General features: G+C 49.4%; 1 protein-coding gene across 1 annotated transcript; it reads left to right on the top strand.

Moving 5' to 3' along the window:
* The first annotated feature begins 8,094 nt into the window (after positions 1-8,094).
* Positions 8,095-16,039, top strand: LOC101967457 (putative DBH-like monooxygenase protein 2). The gene is made up of 13 exons (XM_005342160.3): positions 8,095-8,382; positions 8,867-9,013; positions 9,509-9,670; positions 9,897-9,980; positions 11,185-11,352; positions 11,537-11,639; positions 11,803-11,969; positions 12,251-12,342; positions 12,598-12,694; positions 12,834-12,893; positions 14,245-14,375; positions 15,108-15,222; positions 15,510-16,039. Exons 1-13 carry the CDS (start codon positions 8,095-8,097, stop codon positions 15,750-15,752), a joined length of 1,857 nt encoding a protein of 618 aa, XP_005342217.1. The 3' UTR covers positions 15,753-16,039.
* The last annotated feature ends 1,442 nt before the right edge of the window (positions 16,040-17,481 follow it).

The raw sequence follows: 17,481 nt of genomic DNA, 5'->3' as shown, positions 1-17,481 counted from the left end.
TTTCCAAGGACAAAGGTCATGTCCCTTTTTTGGACAGGCTTTGCTCTGAGATAGAGGCTGGTTTTTCAGGAGCAAGTGCTGGGGAATAATACTGACCAAATTATACTGATGATCTATTGTTTGTGTATATGAATATGTAACAACCTGTCACAATCAATATGTACAACTGCAGTGCACCAATAAAAAATATAGAGAAAAAAAAACAAAATTCTATCCTTTGGGGAAAACATATATAAAATAAATTTTATTTTTGGATTTCTGTTGTTTTGAACAAAATCAAATGCATTTATCATGAAAACAAATGTCTTTTCTTTGTCTCTCTTTCCCAGTCTTTTGATTTGTTTTTCAAAATAATTATTAAGTTGTTAAAAATCACAGGTAGGATTTGCTTTGACTACAAAGTGCACATGAAAATTTGCTTTTGCCTTTTTCCCCCTTTATACCCCTAAATCCCTATGTTTATTCATCTATTTGGCACATCTGTAGTCTCTTGAGCCCCATGTCAGCATCTCAAAACAGGGGGCCAGTCCTATTTTAGTTGAGAGAATTCAAACATCCTCCTGGGTCCAGTGACTTGTCACCAAGCCATGCTTGCTGTTACCCCTTCCCAGTAAAACAATGGGACTTCTGTTCATTCAACCATGCAACGAAGTCCCCTTTTCATCCCAGTTCTATTACTACTACCTTTGTCTTGACAATCTTGTTTTGACTGTCCCACTTTTACAAGCCCAAGACTCTGCCTTATCTCCCCGATGATTCTGAAATCCCCTGCGGGGCCCCAGCATCCACTGCCAGCCTTCCCAAGGAATCACAGCTAGTTTCTTCCTCTCCACGCAGCCTCTCCTCAACCTGCAGTGCCCTTGCTCACCACGTGGCCTGGACTCTGCCAGCTTGCCCTTTCTACCTCATTCCAATAGGCTTTGGTGAATGGATTCCCTTCTATAATTTCCATCCTCCCCACTCTTTGATCTCTGCCATCAGCACCTCCACAGAGAGCACATCCAATTCTTAGATCATCTATTACCTCTGTTTTCACCAAGACCAAAAGACTCAAGTCCATTATAATAAGAGTTTTAAAAAGAGCACTCTCTTCTACCTTTAGCTAACTTAGCCTCTTTGGTCCTGCTTTCTTTATCTATAAAGTGGGACAAATCATATGTCTCTGGATCGTTGAGAAGGAAAAAGAGGACTTACCAAAGTTATGTGCCATGGTATTTAGTACACAGCTGGCATTCAATAAGCAGGAGGATTGGGGAATCTGTTACCATTTCTTTATAGCTACTGTCTTAGTACATTTGTGCTGCTATTACAAAATACCTGAGACTAGATAGTTTAAAAACAACTGAAATTTATTTCTTTATATCTTACAGCTTTGGAGACTGACAACTCCAAGATCATGACATTGTGTTGGTGTCTGGTGAGGGCCTTCTTTCTGTATCCTCACGTGGCAGAAAGCAAAAAGGCAAGAAACAAAACAAAACAAAAACATCAGTTCTCTCCTTGGAGCACATTGACAAGGCACTGTTCCTGTCCATGAAAATAGATCCCTCAGGTGCTAGTCATCTCCTAAGGGCTCCTACTGCACTGGGGATTGAATCTCATCATACATTTTGGAGGGCACACAAACATTTCAATGTAGCACCTGTCTTTATCTTTCTCCAACCAGAGGAGAAACTATGTAAAATAAATTAATCAGAATCAGAGAGCCAAAGAACATTCTGATATGTAACTTCCTCCTACTCAGGGCCTTATACAGCCTGACTGAGAGAGAGAATTTTAAACATAAAACATACAGCAGATATTTTTCTGCAACCTCTCATGGCTGGGTCATGACAGGTTGAAATTGCAAAGCAGGGTAGCAGTCCAAGCCTGTCTAGAGGCCGTTCCTCATGCTCTCGTTTTTCCTCCTCCTGCAAACATGTCCCACCCTCTCCAGTTCCCAGTGGGTATCTGTGACCCTCACCAAGGTTCTCTCCAGCCAGTGAGAAGCCTTTTCAAATTATCTGTTTCTCCAACTTCTCTACATCTCCATCTAGACTTTGAAGTTCTGTTTTCCACTCGGACAAGGTGATTGTGCCTTCAAGTAGTGACGGGGGAATCATGTTCCAGTGTTAAAAACTATTTGAGGGAACCCTCAGATTTACTTCTTCTGGTCTGTTTCTAATCTAATTATCGACAGAACTGTAATCCAAAGAAATACTAATGAGATTCTAGCTGTTATGGTCAGGAAGGTAGGAGAATTATTTGAAGTTAAGAATGGATGTCTCAGAATGTCCCTTGGGTCATGAGAAGAAAGCCTGTTTGTCCTCTGTCCCCACTTTGTCACACAACAAAGCCATCTTTTTCAACAGCACATAATGTTTTAGGAAAGATCAGGAACATGCAAACCTGGACAAGGGTGGTGGCACCCAAGCTGGCCTGCCCAGCCCCAGGCTGCACCAATGCAATATTGCCGCCAGATGACACCCATCTGGAGATCTTTCTGTGGGAAGAGAGCGTGGGGGTGACACACAGGAGGCTGAGGGAAGGAAGGGAAGAATACAGGAGGCCCCTTCCAGTGTGCTAGGCCTCCCAACCAACACCACACACATCATGGAGAACAGTGGGTGAATGGTGACCCCTAATGGAAAAACTCCTCAATCACAGGGGCTTAGGAAACAGCCTACCACACAACCCACAGCACCATTAGTGATCGGGTACTTTGGATCTGCCTTTGCAGCTGTTCATTGCCACCTGCATCCTGGTTGTGTGCCCACGTGGTCTACACCCCTGGGATACAGACATTCAATCTAGAAGCAGAGTGGCTCTCTCTCTCTCTCTCTCTCTCTCTCTCTCTCTCTCTCTCTCTCTCTCTCTCTCTCCTTCCCTCCCTCCCTCCATCCCTCTTCATTCTGCACTTCCAAGCTTCCAAGGTACTACCCAACCCTTAGCCTGGAGCTTGTGCCTCCTCATTCCACTCCTTGCTCTAAGAATGACCTCAGAGCCAGTTCTGACTCGTGGCTTTATGGGACAATATTCAGGAATCCCTCCCCTGCAGATCCAGACCTTGCTCTTTGGGGAGGTCTTACTGTCTTAAAGATAAGCTTGAGTCTGAGGTGTAAGGAGTTAAGTATGAGTAATGAGAATGGAGATGTCATCAGAAAAATAAAATAGGAGTTTATTCTAGGGGTGTGAAGGGGAGGCTACACACTCAGCAATTCCGCCCATGCCTTTATTGTGCTTCCAGAGTTTCTCCAGGTTTCTCCCCTTTGGGATTGATACCACATTATCATGCAATATGCTTTTTATGTATGCAAACTATGGAAAGAACAACTATTGCTAGTTGATTGAGGTTTAGGTGGGATAAGAGCCTTCCCCAACACACACAAGTGTTCACACTCAAGCCCTCTAGCAGCTGGGATGAGATTGCTGTGCTGTTTAAGCAGAGAAAATCAAATGGTAAATCAGCAGGAGATTCCACTTGTGGTTAGAGCAAGAAGGGAGGGTGAAGGTGAGGAGAAAGCAGGCAGAAGAGATCCTAGAAACCAGGGTGTCTGTGTGTATGTGGTTTTTATTCAAAGGCCCCAGGAGGGTTTCTCACTGTGTCTTTGCTGCAAGTACAGAACAGGACTCTTCCCTGGGTGACATTGGCCACGTGCAGCCTCAGCTCAGTGTCACTGACTCGTGTGGCCAGGTAATTGGCTCCTGGAAGGGATATAGCCTCCTTGTCCCCAGGGCTTCCCAGAGTGGCCAGCCACTGAAACTGCTGCTGGAGATCCTGTTGGTACCAGCTCATCCAGGGGTACTGGGAATTCCTCAGGATGCAGCGCAGAGTCTCAGCCTGTCCACGTGGTACGAGAACCCACCTGGGCCTTTGCTCCACCAGGCTTGCAGAGGGGTCTGGAACACAAAGGCTGGTGGAAGCGAAGGCACAGACAGTGGTTGCAGGGGGGTAACAAACTGAGCTAATTTCTGGGGAGGGAGTCCATGAGTGACACTGACAGGAGGCTGCAGGGAGCAGAAGGGACACTTGCCAGGGTAGAGGCTGTCCCTGGGGCATTGTCCAAGACTGGGATTAGGGAGCACCTTCTCTGCCCATGGTGCTCTAGTGCTTCATCTCTCTCTTCCTCCCTCCACCCACCGAGTGGCCTCCCCCACTGGTCATCAGACCTGCACTCAGGTCTGCAGCCAGGAGCACCCAGACGCACACAATGGAAAATGGCCCCATCCCCTGGCCCCTCTGGCTCTCTCCTGAAGCGCTGTGAGACAAGGCAGGATCTCGCCTATAAGACAGCAATCAGAGGCTGGGTCTCCTGGCCTGAGGTGCCAAGGGGCGTGGCTTCTTCAGGAAACCAAATATGTTGTCTCATTTCTCTGAAGCACAAAGTTCAAACAAAAAGGCTTCTGTGACTTCCTGCTTCCTGAGCTTCCCCATGCACTCCCACTCTCAGACTGCACTCCCCATATTCCTGAAGACCTCTTTGAAGGGAGGCCTGGCACCCTCTCCTGCACCCCAAGATACCTGGAGGTAGTCGGAATCCAAGCCTCAGATCGTTGCAAGGGATCAAAATATCTCAATGCAACCAAGTGAGGCTTATAGAACTGAGCCGTGATCCCTGGCTTACATGCTCCACTTACGCTGGAGGCTGTTACGGGGCCACACTGAGGCATGACCATGTATGGCAGGTGTATGATAATGGTCACCCATCTCCAATGATCTGCGTCTGACTCTGTGAGGACCAATACGAATTCCGTGGAGAAAAATGGGAAGATTCCTTCCTTACCCTCCCTTTTCTTTTTTTGAATTCTTTTTAGATGTTGACGGACCTTTATTTTATTCATTTATTTATGTGTGGTGCTGAGAATCGCACCCAGTGCCTCACACATGCTAGGCAAGCGCTCTACCACTGAGCCACAACCCCAGCCCCATTATCCTCCCTTTCCTTGAAGCATTTTTATTAGAGAACTTGGAATGATAAATTCCTCCTGTCTGTTTGGAATGTTTGAAAATCTTTTGAAAAGCTCCGTTAAACCCCTTGCTAGCTTTAAAACCCAAGAATGACATCTTCTCAAGGACCTTTTCTTTGAAATTTAATCCTCAGGGTTAAGGTTGGCGCCCCTATCTCCCAGGTCCCAAGGAAGTAGCAGCCTTCTATTGGGAACCTGGCTTAACTCAGGTAGAAGCCTATCTTAACTTAGCAAAGAGCCTAGTGCAGAAGTCCAAATTAAGTAAAAACCTTATTTCAAGTTGCAAAACTACTTTCTGTTGTAAAGATACAGGAAGTTTTTTATTTGGGGGGGTGGGGGGCAACATGGATGTACTCCAGTTGCCAAGTGAGTCTAAGATGAAGGGTGTCTGACAAATGGGTCTGTGAGGCCCTCCAAGTTCATCTTAAGAACACACTCATGGTGGGTTATATCTGTCTTTGCAACTGTTTAGTCAATTAAGATTCATGCACCTTCCTTTCCTGTGTAATGCTTATTTACTAATAAAGTTATTTTCTTTTTCTTTTACCTCGTGGGGATTTTTCTCACTTATTTTAAATAATATTTAATTATTAAACATACATTTATTCATTTACTAAATATATTTAATCATAGGTGATTGATTTATAGTAACTTATGTATATAAATATAACTAATTACATTTTTCCCAACTGCTCACTTTGCTGTCTCTCCTGCCTAGTGGCCCTCAGTTTCTTCATCTACAGAAGGGAGATAATATTGAAAACTATTTTGTAAGAGTGAATGCATTGGTACATGAAAATATTCTTAAAATAGAGCTTGGCACAGGCTAAGCATTCAGTAATAACTGCATTTTATTATTGCAGTGTTAAATTTTAAATCCAATTAAAATATGGTAGGGTTAATGGTAACTTCTGTCTTCAATTTTTTATCATTTAGTAATCAGTTGGAATTGGAAGCACAAGTTCTCTTGACTGTGTATCACTGATAAGAGGCCTCCTTGTTTCCAGTTTGAAAACCAACAGCCTGTAAAATGCCACTGAAAAGGCCCTGTGTCTGCCCTCTCTCCAGCCTCAGCAACTGGTGGATGACAGTATAGAGACACGGGCCAGTTTAGCCACTGAACTTTACCTTTCAAGACCTGCAACTGCACTGGGCTTTACTCAGTGCCAGCCCCATCACAGACACTGGGGTGACCCAGACACCAGGCCCATCTCCCTGGGGACCCTCCAAAATGTGCAGCAATGGCCTAGTGTCAGACAGACAAGGGTCCAGAAGAAGGGATTTCCTGGGTCCATAATGGCCGGCTTCCTGCTCTTTCATGAGAACCCTGCCTCTTCCCTGAGAACGGTGCTTCGGCTGGCAGGACAGATTGCAGGATAAGGGATCCTAGGCCCTTCTCCATTTACAGGACCGGCTGTCCTGTCCCCCGTCTTCAGCCTAATCCTCAGATGAGATTGGGATCAGAGTGTCTCCAGTACTCCTGATATCTCCTCCCTGCTGTTCCTACTCCCCAAGGTCAGGGCCTCCCAAGTACGACTTTGTCTTCAGTCCTGGCCACTCTGTTCCCAGCCACACTAAGCCGCTGGCTTCCAGATGGCTGCCTGGATCCCCACTTTCTCTGCCAGGTCCAAAGATGGAGATTGTAGCTGCCCCTTGGGGACATTTGTTTTTCTCCCCCACAGCACCTCAGTTGCAAACGGCCTCACCAGCTTTTGAGCTTAATGTGTGATTCAAAGACTATGCGGGCACTGAATGAAGGCACACGCAGCTCACGCCAGGGTTCTCCACTCACCGCACACACTCCATGAGCTGCACTCCTGTGTGGGGATGCATGGGCCAGAGTGAGTTGGGCAAGCCCATGAGCACATGTCCTGTCCATTTCCAAGTAGAGAACAGGCAAAGGGGTCACGTGAGGTGAACCACAGCCCTTGGGTGGCTGTGTCAATAACCAGAAGGAAATAAGTCTGGAACTAGAGTGAGACTTTGGTCCCTGCCTACGAAGCAGCTAACAAATGACACCAACTCCCTCCATCAGGATGAACCATGGAGGAAGAACATTCAGGGCTCTGCTGTCCTGTGGGGGTCAAGGACCTAAGAAAATAAAGAAAAGAGCAAACCCAGGGCATGCCCCTTGGTGCTCCCGTTTCCTTATCTAAAAGTAAATGGATTGGAACTTTTGGAAAATTAAGTGGGTCTGAAGTTTCTTTCCACTCTGTTATTCTAATATTCCCTTTGTGCTGTTATTGTTTGTGTAATAAAACAACAAAACCAATGTGCTCGCACCTGGAGAAATCGGGCCAAGCCTCCCAGGAGAGTCAGTAAAATGTGGCTCTGTTGAGAGGCAGCTCCTGGGTGGCAGTCCGAAGGCACGTGCATGTCTGTTTCTCATTTTCTCCCTCTTCTCCCCTCACTCCTTCTCCTTCTTGTTCCTCCCCAGGAATGTGATGAAAATCAAAGCTGCCCTGGACTCGGACTTGCCCACCTGGGAAGCTGATTGTGGTTCTTTCACCTCTAGGTGTCCTTCCTGGGATTAGCAGCAAGGATTCCTGCAGCAGATGCCCAGCAGAGCCCGCCCACCCCTCCCAACAACTTCCCTCCTCCCTACATGGTACCAAGGACTGAGAGACTAGGTTTACACCCACCCCCACCAGTGCCTTAGTCTGCACAGACAAAATGGAAAAACCCATCTAAACTGGGGGTGGAGGGAACATGGCAGAGACAGAGGCTTAGTAAGGATATCTAAGGATCCGGGATGGGGGAGCGAACCAAGGCAAGGAGAGACAGAGAGGCAGAGAGAGAGAGACAGGAGGGGAAGAAGAGCAGGGAGATGCCGAATCCTCCATGACTCTGCAGGGTCTCCACGGGCAGGAGACTGACCTGCAGTTGGGGTGGGAAACCTGAGTGATTTACTCAGGAGAATTTCACGCTAGGTCCCCTCCAGGGTGAGAGAAACCTGCCCTGTGCCCTCTCTGGACATCTGAACTCCAGTTATGCAAGTGGCACCACTCAGAACCCAGAGGATAATCAGATCAGAAGATCCCAGCCTGACCCTCCCTCATGGCATGGTGCCTGGCACAGGTACAGACATATAAGTCCAGAGTTCTTGAGTCTTCATCTGCAGGAGAGATGCTCCAGGTCGCAGGAGCCATGACCTGTGTACTTCTCTTTAAACTTTTTCTACTTCTGGTCCTGTCAGACACCTGCCCAGGCAGCCACCTCGGCCCCACATCCCGCCTGCGCTATTCCAGGTTCCTTGACCCTTCCAATGTCATTTTCCTGCTCTGGGACTTTGACTTTGAGGCTGAGATCATCACTTTTGAGCTCCAGGTCCGGACAGCTGGCTGGGTGGGCTTGGGCATCAGCCACCGCCACACTGTGGTGGGAAGTGACCTGGTTGTTGGAGGAGTCCTGCCTAATGGCCATGTCTATTTCTCGGTAAGTCTAAGGGTGACTCCTGTCCAGGGATGAGCGCCTTCGTTAGGTTGAAGATGGCTTTGTGTCCTGAAAACACACATATTCTCCAAACATAACCAAACACACTGTCAGAACTCCTGCCGACTGCTGGTCTCTCCCTACAAGAATGATCTGGCCTAGAGTTTGCAGCCTAGGTCTTCCAGAGTGCATGTCTTCAAGGCTGCTAAGAGAACCCAATCATTAGACTGTGAGAGACTCTTGCACCCCCTCTTTGCTAACAGCCTACTAAATACAGGTCACTGGGAAAAGATCAAAGCTGTTGAAACACAGGCTCTGAGAACCCAACCCTTGAAGCTGTGCTCTACCCTAGGAGGAAATTCCATAATAAAGCAGACCTGGGTTCGGTGGTGCCGGTGCCCTGTGGGAGATAAATGGACACCTGCTGCCCCAAAGCATGATGATTTGAGCTTCTAGTTCTTACTCCTCAACTTTCCCTGGACCCTAGGATCAGCACCTTGTGGATGAAAACACCCTGGAGGAGGACGGGAGCCAGGATGCCGAGCTGCTGGGGCTCACAGAAGACGCTGTCTACACAACCATGCGCTTTTCCAGGCCCTTCCGCTCCTGTGATCCTCACGATCAAGACATCACGGTAACATAGGGGAGGGAGAAAAGCACCATCCACACACAACTCTGGCTTCTGGGGAGGTACATTGCCTCCAGTCACACAATTCCTAGGGCATCTGTCCCTCCCAGGCTTCCCAGGGACTACCTCCATTGTGCCATCTCTGGAAATGCACAAGCTCTCCACAGACTGCCCTGCCCCCCGCCAATGACTCTGCACCCACCCCTCCTTGAAGAACCCACTGTCCCTGAGCCTGAGAATGTTAGAATTCCTGTGCTCGGCTCTACTCTTTCATTTTGAGGCTGTGGACACAGGCACAGAGAGGGAACGTGAGGGTGCTCTGATTGTTCAAGGTGACCCGAAAGTTCACCTCCGAGTGGAACTAGATCCAGACTAGTCTCCAGCCCAAACTCCTTTCCCTTCCACTGTGTAAACACGCCAGGCTTGATTAGGGTCTTGGGTGCACATCTATGTGAAGTGCTTCCCGTGGGGGCAGCCCCTCAGTGCTCACGGCCCCCCCAGAGTGACACCATCAGGGTGCTGGCTGCCTACGGCCTGGATGACACACTGAAGCTGGATCCCGAGCGTACTTTCGTTAAGTCCATCTTCCTGCTACAAATGTTCCACCCTGACGATCTGGAGGTCCCCGAGGAGATCATCATCCATGACCTGGAGATCACTGACGTAAGCCCCTCCACCCCACCGCCTGCATCCTGCTCCCTTTCCATCTCTCCACCCAACCCAGACCCCTCCTCTCGCATCCCATGTCCAGCACATTCCTTGGGGTGAGGTTACTCCCAAAGACTGCCCACGTGGCCCTCAAGTGGACCCCCTCCCTGGCCCATCCTTCCCCTGGCGTCTTTGATAACCCCACCCTCACCCTGCTTGCCTTCTGGGTCCCCTTCCCCAGTTCCTCATTCCAGAAGATGATACCACATATGCCTGTACCTTTCTTCCTCTACCCATCGTCAGCAAGAAGCATCACATTTACAAGGTATGTGAACAGACTGGGGAGGCCGCCAAGTGGGGAAGGCACTCACACAGAGTCTCCAGAAGAAGCCATAGGGAGGCAGCTGGGAGAATGGAACCAGCTGGGGCTTGGTGGGGGTGGTATAGAACTCTACCTACCTGCACTATTTCACTCAAGCCTTACAATGCAGTGGAGATTTTTGACAGAGGTTACTAATTAATAGCATTTGCAAAGAGTAAGCCCTAGAATTGTGCTCTGATAGCCCAGGAGGAGGTAAAAATCAGGAAGGGGAAGTGGCTTTGGGCTGTCAGGAAGTCAACAAAGCTGGAGTGAACTCAAACTTGGTCATCTAAGTTTGCATATGAAGGGTTTAATCTTATCAAGCACCTGAAAATAGGATCTTATAGTAAGGGCCAAGTTTTGTAGGGGAGCCACTTTTTGTTTTTTAGAAAATCGAGTGTGGATACATTCTCAGAGATCATGCACCAATTGAGGTTAGAGTGTGTTACTCACCTGTCCATTACTGTAACGAATACTTGAGAAAAACCACTTAGAGGAGGAAAGATTTCTTTGGGCTGATCGCTTTGGAGGTCCACAAGTCAGCTGATGCCATTGCTTTGGGCCTGAGGTGAGGCAGAGCATTCTGACAGAAGGGTGCAACAGAGAGACGTTTCTCTGCTCATGGCAGCCAGAGTAGGGAGCAAGGATAACCAAGGACAAGAAATATACTTCCAAGGCACAGCCTCAGAGACCTACTTCTTCCAATCACGCCCCATTACCTACAATTTCCACCACCTCCCTTAGTCCATTCACCTATCAGTGGGTTAATCCATCAATGAGGTCAGAGCCCTTATGATCCAATCATTTCCAACTCTGAACATTGCTGCACGGGTGGCCAGGCCTGCAACACATGAGCCTTTGGTAGATATTCCAGACCCAAGCCTAACACTAAAGAGAGTCAGAGGCCTTGGGATGTCCCTAGCTGGATGTAGAACCATGTGCTGTGGTTCCAGGAAAGAGGTTTAAAGCCTTGCCAGGAGAGTCAGGCAGAGTTGGGAAAAATATCGCTTGGGGAAAAGAAACAGAGAAAGGAAATAGAAAATAAACAGAGGCAGAGAACTGGACAGAAGTGGAGAATGCCATAGTTGTAGCTGGGAAAAGGAGTGGGGAGAATAAGGATTGAAGGCAGGGACACTTGACCCCATTCTGCCCTCCTTTCTCGGTGTAGTTCGAGCCCAAGCTGGTGGAGCACAATGAGACTATGGTGCATCACATCCTGGTGTATGCCTGTGGCAATGCCAGCGTGCTCCCCAAGGGCATCAACGACTGCTACGGGGCCGACCCTGACTTCTCCCTCTGCTCCCAGGTCATCGTGGGCTGGGCTGTCGGGGGCACTGTGAGTCCTGCAGTGGGGGTGACGCATGGCTTATGGGGAGCATGCTGTTGAGCAGGGAACATTGCTGGCTAATGGAAGATGGGGATGGGGAAGGTTAGGGTGAAGGTTAGAAAACCAGGCAGGAACCTTGGATTGGCACCTAGTTCCAGTCCTTCTTGCTGCCAAATCTCCATCCCTCCAACAGAGTTACCAGTTTCCAGACAACGTGGGCATCTCTCTTGGGACCCCCTTGGACCCTCAGTGGATTCGTCTAGAGATTCACTACAGCAATTTCCACAACCTTCCCGGTGAGCCTGCAGAGGACCTGGAGGAGGGCAGTTGATGAGGTCGGCTGGTTCCTCAAGGTGTTGGGAATGCGTTGCATGCCGACTCTGTGGGTCTCAGCCCACCCAGCTTTCCTACACCTCTTCCTCTACACACGGTGACCCACTGTCCTGCCTTCTGCACCAGGTGTATATGACACATCAGGGATCCGACTCTACTACACCTCTCACCTGCGCGAATACGACATGGGAGTCCTCCAGCTGGGTGTCTTCACATTCCCTATACACTTCATTCCCCCGGGTGCTGAGTCCTTTATGTCCTACGGGCTGTGTAAGACGGAGAAGTTTGAAGAGGTAAAGCTGGGAGACAAGCCTTTCCCGGGGTCCCCTGTTCCCCATCACAGATCTGGTCTGATCACCAAGCTGAAGAGCCTGAGCCTCAGACTTTTATAATGATCATAACCTGGTGCTCAGGAAAATAAATAGCATGAATCATACAAGGGAGAAAAGGTGTCAGGGTTTGGGGGTTCGGGGAGCAGGGTGTCAATTACAAGAGGAAGGTGTCAATTACCAAGGGAAGACAGGAGCAAGGTCAGGGTTCTCAACAAACCAGGTGTGCCTCCCTCCTGCTGCAGATGAACGGCACCCCAGTGGCTGACATCCAGGTGTTTGGCTACCTGCTCCACACCCACTTGGCTGGGCAGGCGCTGCAGGCTGTGCAATACAGGTAAGGGAAGACCTTGATTTGACTTGCCCTTCTGTATAAGGGAAAAGATTCTTCAGCATAAGGTTTTGCTCGGTTGAGAATAAGGGGGAGCTCATGCTGTCCCCAGAATAGAGGTGACCACATAAGGCAGTGGAAAGAGGGGCTTCTTATTTATTTTAATGGACAATTTGTGTCTCCAGAAGGTCCCCGCATGCTGCATCTTTACGGCAGACCCCTTCATCTTTTTATTTCTGTCTTCTCTCCTTCTCTCTGTAGAAATGGAACACAGCTCCAAACAATCTGTAAAGATGACTCCTATGACTTCAATCTTCAGGAGACACGAGACTTACCACACCGGGTGGTGATCAAGCCGGTGGGAGCCCGCGGCGGGGAGGCCCTGGCTGGAGCCTGTGGAAAGCAGGATCAGAGCTCGCTGTTGCCAGCCCAGAAAGTGCCAAGACCACACCATCCCTCTGTGACTTATCTCAGCTTTCATGTTTCACCCTGAACAGGGAGATGAACTGCTCATAGAGTGTCGCTACCAGACGCTGGACCGTGACTCTGTGATTTTTGTAAGTGTCTTTCTTCACTACGGCCACAATAACCACAGCCCCAGAAAGAAAGCTCTGCCCCTGGCTTTGGTAATCCAGTGACTCTGACTGTGCCTCCTCCCAGTGGCATTATCCATTCATGTTCTCAGTGCCCCACGCCTCCAGGATGGGTACAGGGACTCCCTGTCGATGACCCTCTATAGGCCATGGAAAGTTAGAGTGATTGATAGGAACAAGAACTCAGGCTCCTTGTGACCTGTGTTCGAAAATCAGCTCCATCATTTAGCAGCTTTCTAACCTTAGGCAAGTGATCTAGCCTCGTTGTGCCTCAGTTTCCCAGTTAATAAAGAGTACTACAACCTAGCCCCTCAGACCGTATGAGAACGCATGGACTCACGGGGAACTTTCAGAATGCTGCCTGTCTTGCAGCAGATACCTGTCGCAGTTACCATGGTCCCAGGGGACCACACCTAAGTCATGTGTAGGGAATGGCTGGTGGGTCCAGTGCGTTTGAGAAAGAAAACACCTCCAGCCTTACAAATGATCCTGATCGGAGGTAGAAAGGAATACACCCAGTAAGAGAAGATCAGGGATAATGCTAGGGAAATTCACAGGGAAAAAAAATCCCGAGACAGTGAGCTGATCACGTGACACAAGTGAGCGTGTCCTGCTTTGGACCCGCAGAGACGGGGAGATCTGGAGAAAGACAAGTGTGAGAAAACCTCTGAGAAGGGAATCATGGGGTGTGCGTAGGAAGCATCGCGCCCGTGTGGAGGGTGGGGAACAGGGCAGGTGACTGGACGAGTGGGATGAGGGCAAGGAGACGTGGCTGGCAGGGATGACACTGTCCTATCTATGTCTCCCAGAGGGCAGCCTCTAACTCTGCCACAGCATAACTACCTGCCAGGTAAGGGAAAGCAATTGAAAAATGCATTGGAATTATTATCTATAATCCAAGAATTTCTTTAATGAAAATGGAGAATTCTTAATAGGTTTGCTAGAAGCTGCAGAAGATGACTGAAGAGGCAGGTGACGGGAGGCAGGAAATGTGATGAACAAATGGTCACATGACTCTAAGGTCAGGTTGCCATCAGGACAGATGGGTGACTGATACTAGTTGAGAGGCAGTGGCAAAGGAAATGCAGAGCACAGGGCAGAAGTGTGTGATATTTCTTTGAAAATATTATCAACAATTGTCCACCGATTGGACATGGAAAAGCAGAAAGGAAGAGTCCCCAACATGCCGGCCCTAAGCTAAGGGAAAAGAGGAGGGCGTCTCTGGAAGGGTGACCACCGAGAAGGCTCTCGGCCTGCCTCGTCCCTCTCTGTCGGCTTTACATCTCTGTCTCTCCATCTCCCTCCTCTTCTCCAGGGAGGTCCCAGCACTCTCAACGAGATGTGTCTTGTGTTTCTCTTCTACTACCCACGAAATAACATCTCCAGCTGCCAGGGCTACCCTGACATCATCTCTGTGGCCCGTGAGCTGGGGGAGGAGGTATCAGAGTGAGTCACCTGGGAAATAAAACCCACGCCTGTGCGGGGAGGGATCTGGGGAGGGCTGGGGAAGGAGGAAGAGGAGACCCACCCACCCCCTCCCAGGCTGGTGCCCCAGGAGTCCTGGGTGGGCGGCCTGTCCAGCCCCTCCCCTCCTCACCCCTGCTCCTGCCAGTGTCTGACACTTAGAGCTCTGATACACACAGGATTGTGTGGGAGGTTCTCCATATCAGCAAGGTCATTCAGTGGAACAGATGAGAACCCACTGCTGCAAGCCGGATCACTTATATATACATTCTGGGTGCCTTTCTCATGAGCACTGTTTGGCTCAAAGACTGTATTTCTTTTCAAATGATTTGGTGGTAAGGGTCCTCTCTGGGACTCTCATGCATCCCTGAAACTTCTATGATGCACATCTGCACAGACTCTTCATTTCACCTAAGGCTCCGGCAACGGCAGCCTGCAGTCCCCTCTCTCGATCCTCCTGGACTCCTATGTGAAAAAGCCATGTCCTTAAAGATAATCTTCTTTTCTCAGTTTCTGAAACTCTCCACTCTGATGATCTTCCTCCTCCTGTCAACTCATTATTATTGTTTCATTCGCTTCTAAGACGTTCTGACAGTTCCCGCTGTCATGAACTCAGGCTGCTAACAAGCATGCTTTATACACGTTGTGGGAAAGCACTAAGTCGGCCCTAAATGGCTCTCTCTCCCCCTGCCCTGCTCCTGCTGCCCATGGCAGTCCCATGGAGGGTACCATGGTCATGAGCAGCATTGAGTGGACTCCAGAGAGCATCAAGAAGGCCGAGAGAGCCTGCAAGGAGTCCCAGCAGATTGTGGTCATCAAGACTATCGATGTGAGTGTCCCAGAAGCACCCACCCTCTAGGGCAGGGTGAGGGGTATGGGAGGGTATGGGGCCAAGGCAGGGAAAAGAAGGACAAAGGAAGCCAGTGCAGTGGTGGGCACGTGGGTTGGGGAAGGAGGGTTGGAAGTGGGATGCTGCTGCCGAAGCTGTGTATGTGGTGGGAGCCTCCTAGTTAAGCTGTGACTTCTGTAAGGACAGGCAAGGCCCAGTAAGGTTTCAAGGACATGAATATGGTAGGGAGGCTTCTGGAGTTACCATTTTTCTTCCCTGACCTGCAGGAGCTGGTAGAAAACACAACAGGCTGGATTCCTGACATCATCCCCACTCCTCGGGGGCCCTGCTTGGAATCCTCCGGAGGCAAAGTGGAGCCCCAGGACCACACCCCTGCGGGCTTCAGGGCTGCACCGGTGGCCCTCTCGGGGTCCTCCACTGCTGCCCTGAACCACCTGCCGCTGGCTGCCCTCTTGTTCATGCAGGGCACCCTCTCGTGGCTCCTTGCCATGCTACAGCCTGAAGTCTGACTCCTCCTCCTCAGGCCACACGCCCAGAGTCCTCTCTGCTGGGTCCTCCCCTTATCAGCAAACACAGAACTCCCTGCTCTGGCCCCAACGTGTTCCCCATCTGTGCCTTACCATAGCCCAAGCCATGACTCTGCAGGCCCTGGGCACGGCCCATGTCCCTGAACCCTTCTCCATGACATGTTTCCCAAGGCCTGCTTCCGAGGCTGGCTCTGAAGTGGTGGAGCTGCTCTCTGAGGACTCTGGTGTCCCAGCCCTGCCAGGAGGATGCCGTGAGCCAGAGGGTCTGAAGTCAGGGGCAGAGTCCTGCCATGCCCCGGCCCACTCTCGGCCCTGATGGTGGTTCCTATTTCTCTTTTCTAGTGATATTTGCCTCTAGCCCTCCCTGTGAGGCAGCCACAGGGAGAGTGGAGAGAGAGAGCAATTTGTGATAAAGGGAGGGACCCCGTGTGTGAGGGACAGAGCTCAAGACATCCCATTAAATAGAACTGGACTTGCTTCCTGTTGCCATCTCTTTCCTTTGAGCCCTTGGTTTGGGAGCTGAGCAGTCTATTGAATTCTTCAGTGTGAGGCACCCAGAGGTGTATGAGTTCCCGGCTGCACCAAAGGCAGCATTCAAAAGCACAGCCCTTGCCTCCGACCCTGGGTCTCTTTTGTTGGATGATCTTTGTTTATCTCACCAAGTGTCACATAATCACACTCAGAGCCCCAGGTGTCAGGAGCCTAACTGGGCAAGGAACTGAATTGAGCTCAGAGAACAGGTGCAGAGGGGGCATCCTTAGCCTTGGAGTCCAGGGCTTGTAAAAATTTCACAGGGACAGAGCAGCCACTAGATGTAAATGCTTTGTAGAGCCAAGCTGCAGCTCGCACCCTGGTTCTTAGGAGAGGGCACTGGAGGTGGCTTCCTGGAGATCTTCTAGGGTGTGTCTATATGCCTGGCTTGAAAAGCTCAGCACCTTGAGGATTTAATGTCACCATGCTGGTCTATGAATTGTCCTGCTCATTGTCCTCTAGAAGGCACACCTTCCCTGGATTTTTCAAGATGTTTAGAAAGATCTTCAGCCCCTGGAGACCAAGGACATAGTCCTAGCAAACTCCGGGTCATTGTCTAAGGGCCAAGGATGGGTCTAACAGAATAGCCCTGCTTCCTAACAGAGCAACATCCCTCTCTGGAATGTGTGAGGTGCACCTGAGACATGGGGGACAAAGGCTCATTACTCTTATATTCTTCCTAGAAAACTGGATGTTTCACTCTGAGATTCTTCAAAATCCTCAGTGTTCAAATTTAGCTCCTGCAGTCTCTGTTTCTTATCTTAATTATTGGAACCACTTCTGAGCCTCATGACATGGGAATAGAGAGGCTTTCCCTCCTAACATTGAAGATGCTTTCCAAAGCTCATGATTAGGGACAAAACAGGCCCACCTTAATCGACTGCTGGTCTTCTCTATTGGAAGCATGCAAGGGAATGAAGGTTTTCTTTTTGAGTAATAATCCTAAGGCATCTTCCACATAGTCCAGTATCTTCTACAACCCCAGGAGAACACAGAGATAAAAATGGGATCTACTTAGAGCATCCAGAACAGATCACTTCTCCCCCTTTGCTTTGTCTGATTCTTGAGCAAGGCTGACATGTCTGTTCTAACACATTACTCCACAAGTCTTCCCAAGCAAATTCTTCCAGCCTCAGTCTTTAAGGTATAGGGTACTTTATGGCTGGGTTTCAAATGCTAG

This window comes from Ictidomys tridecemlineatus, chromosome 2 (assembly GCF_052094955.1).
Source record: "Ictidomys tridecemlineatus isolate mIctTri1 chromosome 2, mIctTri1.hap1, whole genome shotgun sequence".
Taxonomy (NCBI): Eukaryota; Metazoa; Chordata; class Mammalia; order Rodentia; family Sciuridae; genus Ictidomys; species Ictidomys tridecemlineatus.
This window is presented reverse-complemented; position numbering and strand designations above follow the sequence as displayed.

What these genes read in the sequence shown, in the direction of transcription:
- LOC101967457 (XM_005342160.3), top strand. Translation starts at nt 8,095, where the DNA reads ATGACCTGTGTACTTCTCTTTAAACTTTTTCTACTTCTGGTCCTGTCA. An exon ending in CAATTTCCACAACCTTCCCG is followed by an intron (nt 11,640 to 11,802) that starts GTGAGCCTGCAG and finishes CTTCTGCACCAG; the next exon opens with GTGTATATGACACATCAGGG. An exon ending in ACCGGGTGGTGATCAAGCCG is followed by an intron (nt 12,695 to 12,833) that starts GTGGGAGCCCGC and finishes CACCCTGAACAG; the next exon opens with GGAGATGAACTGCTCATAGA.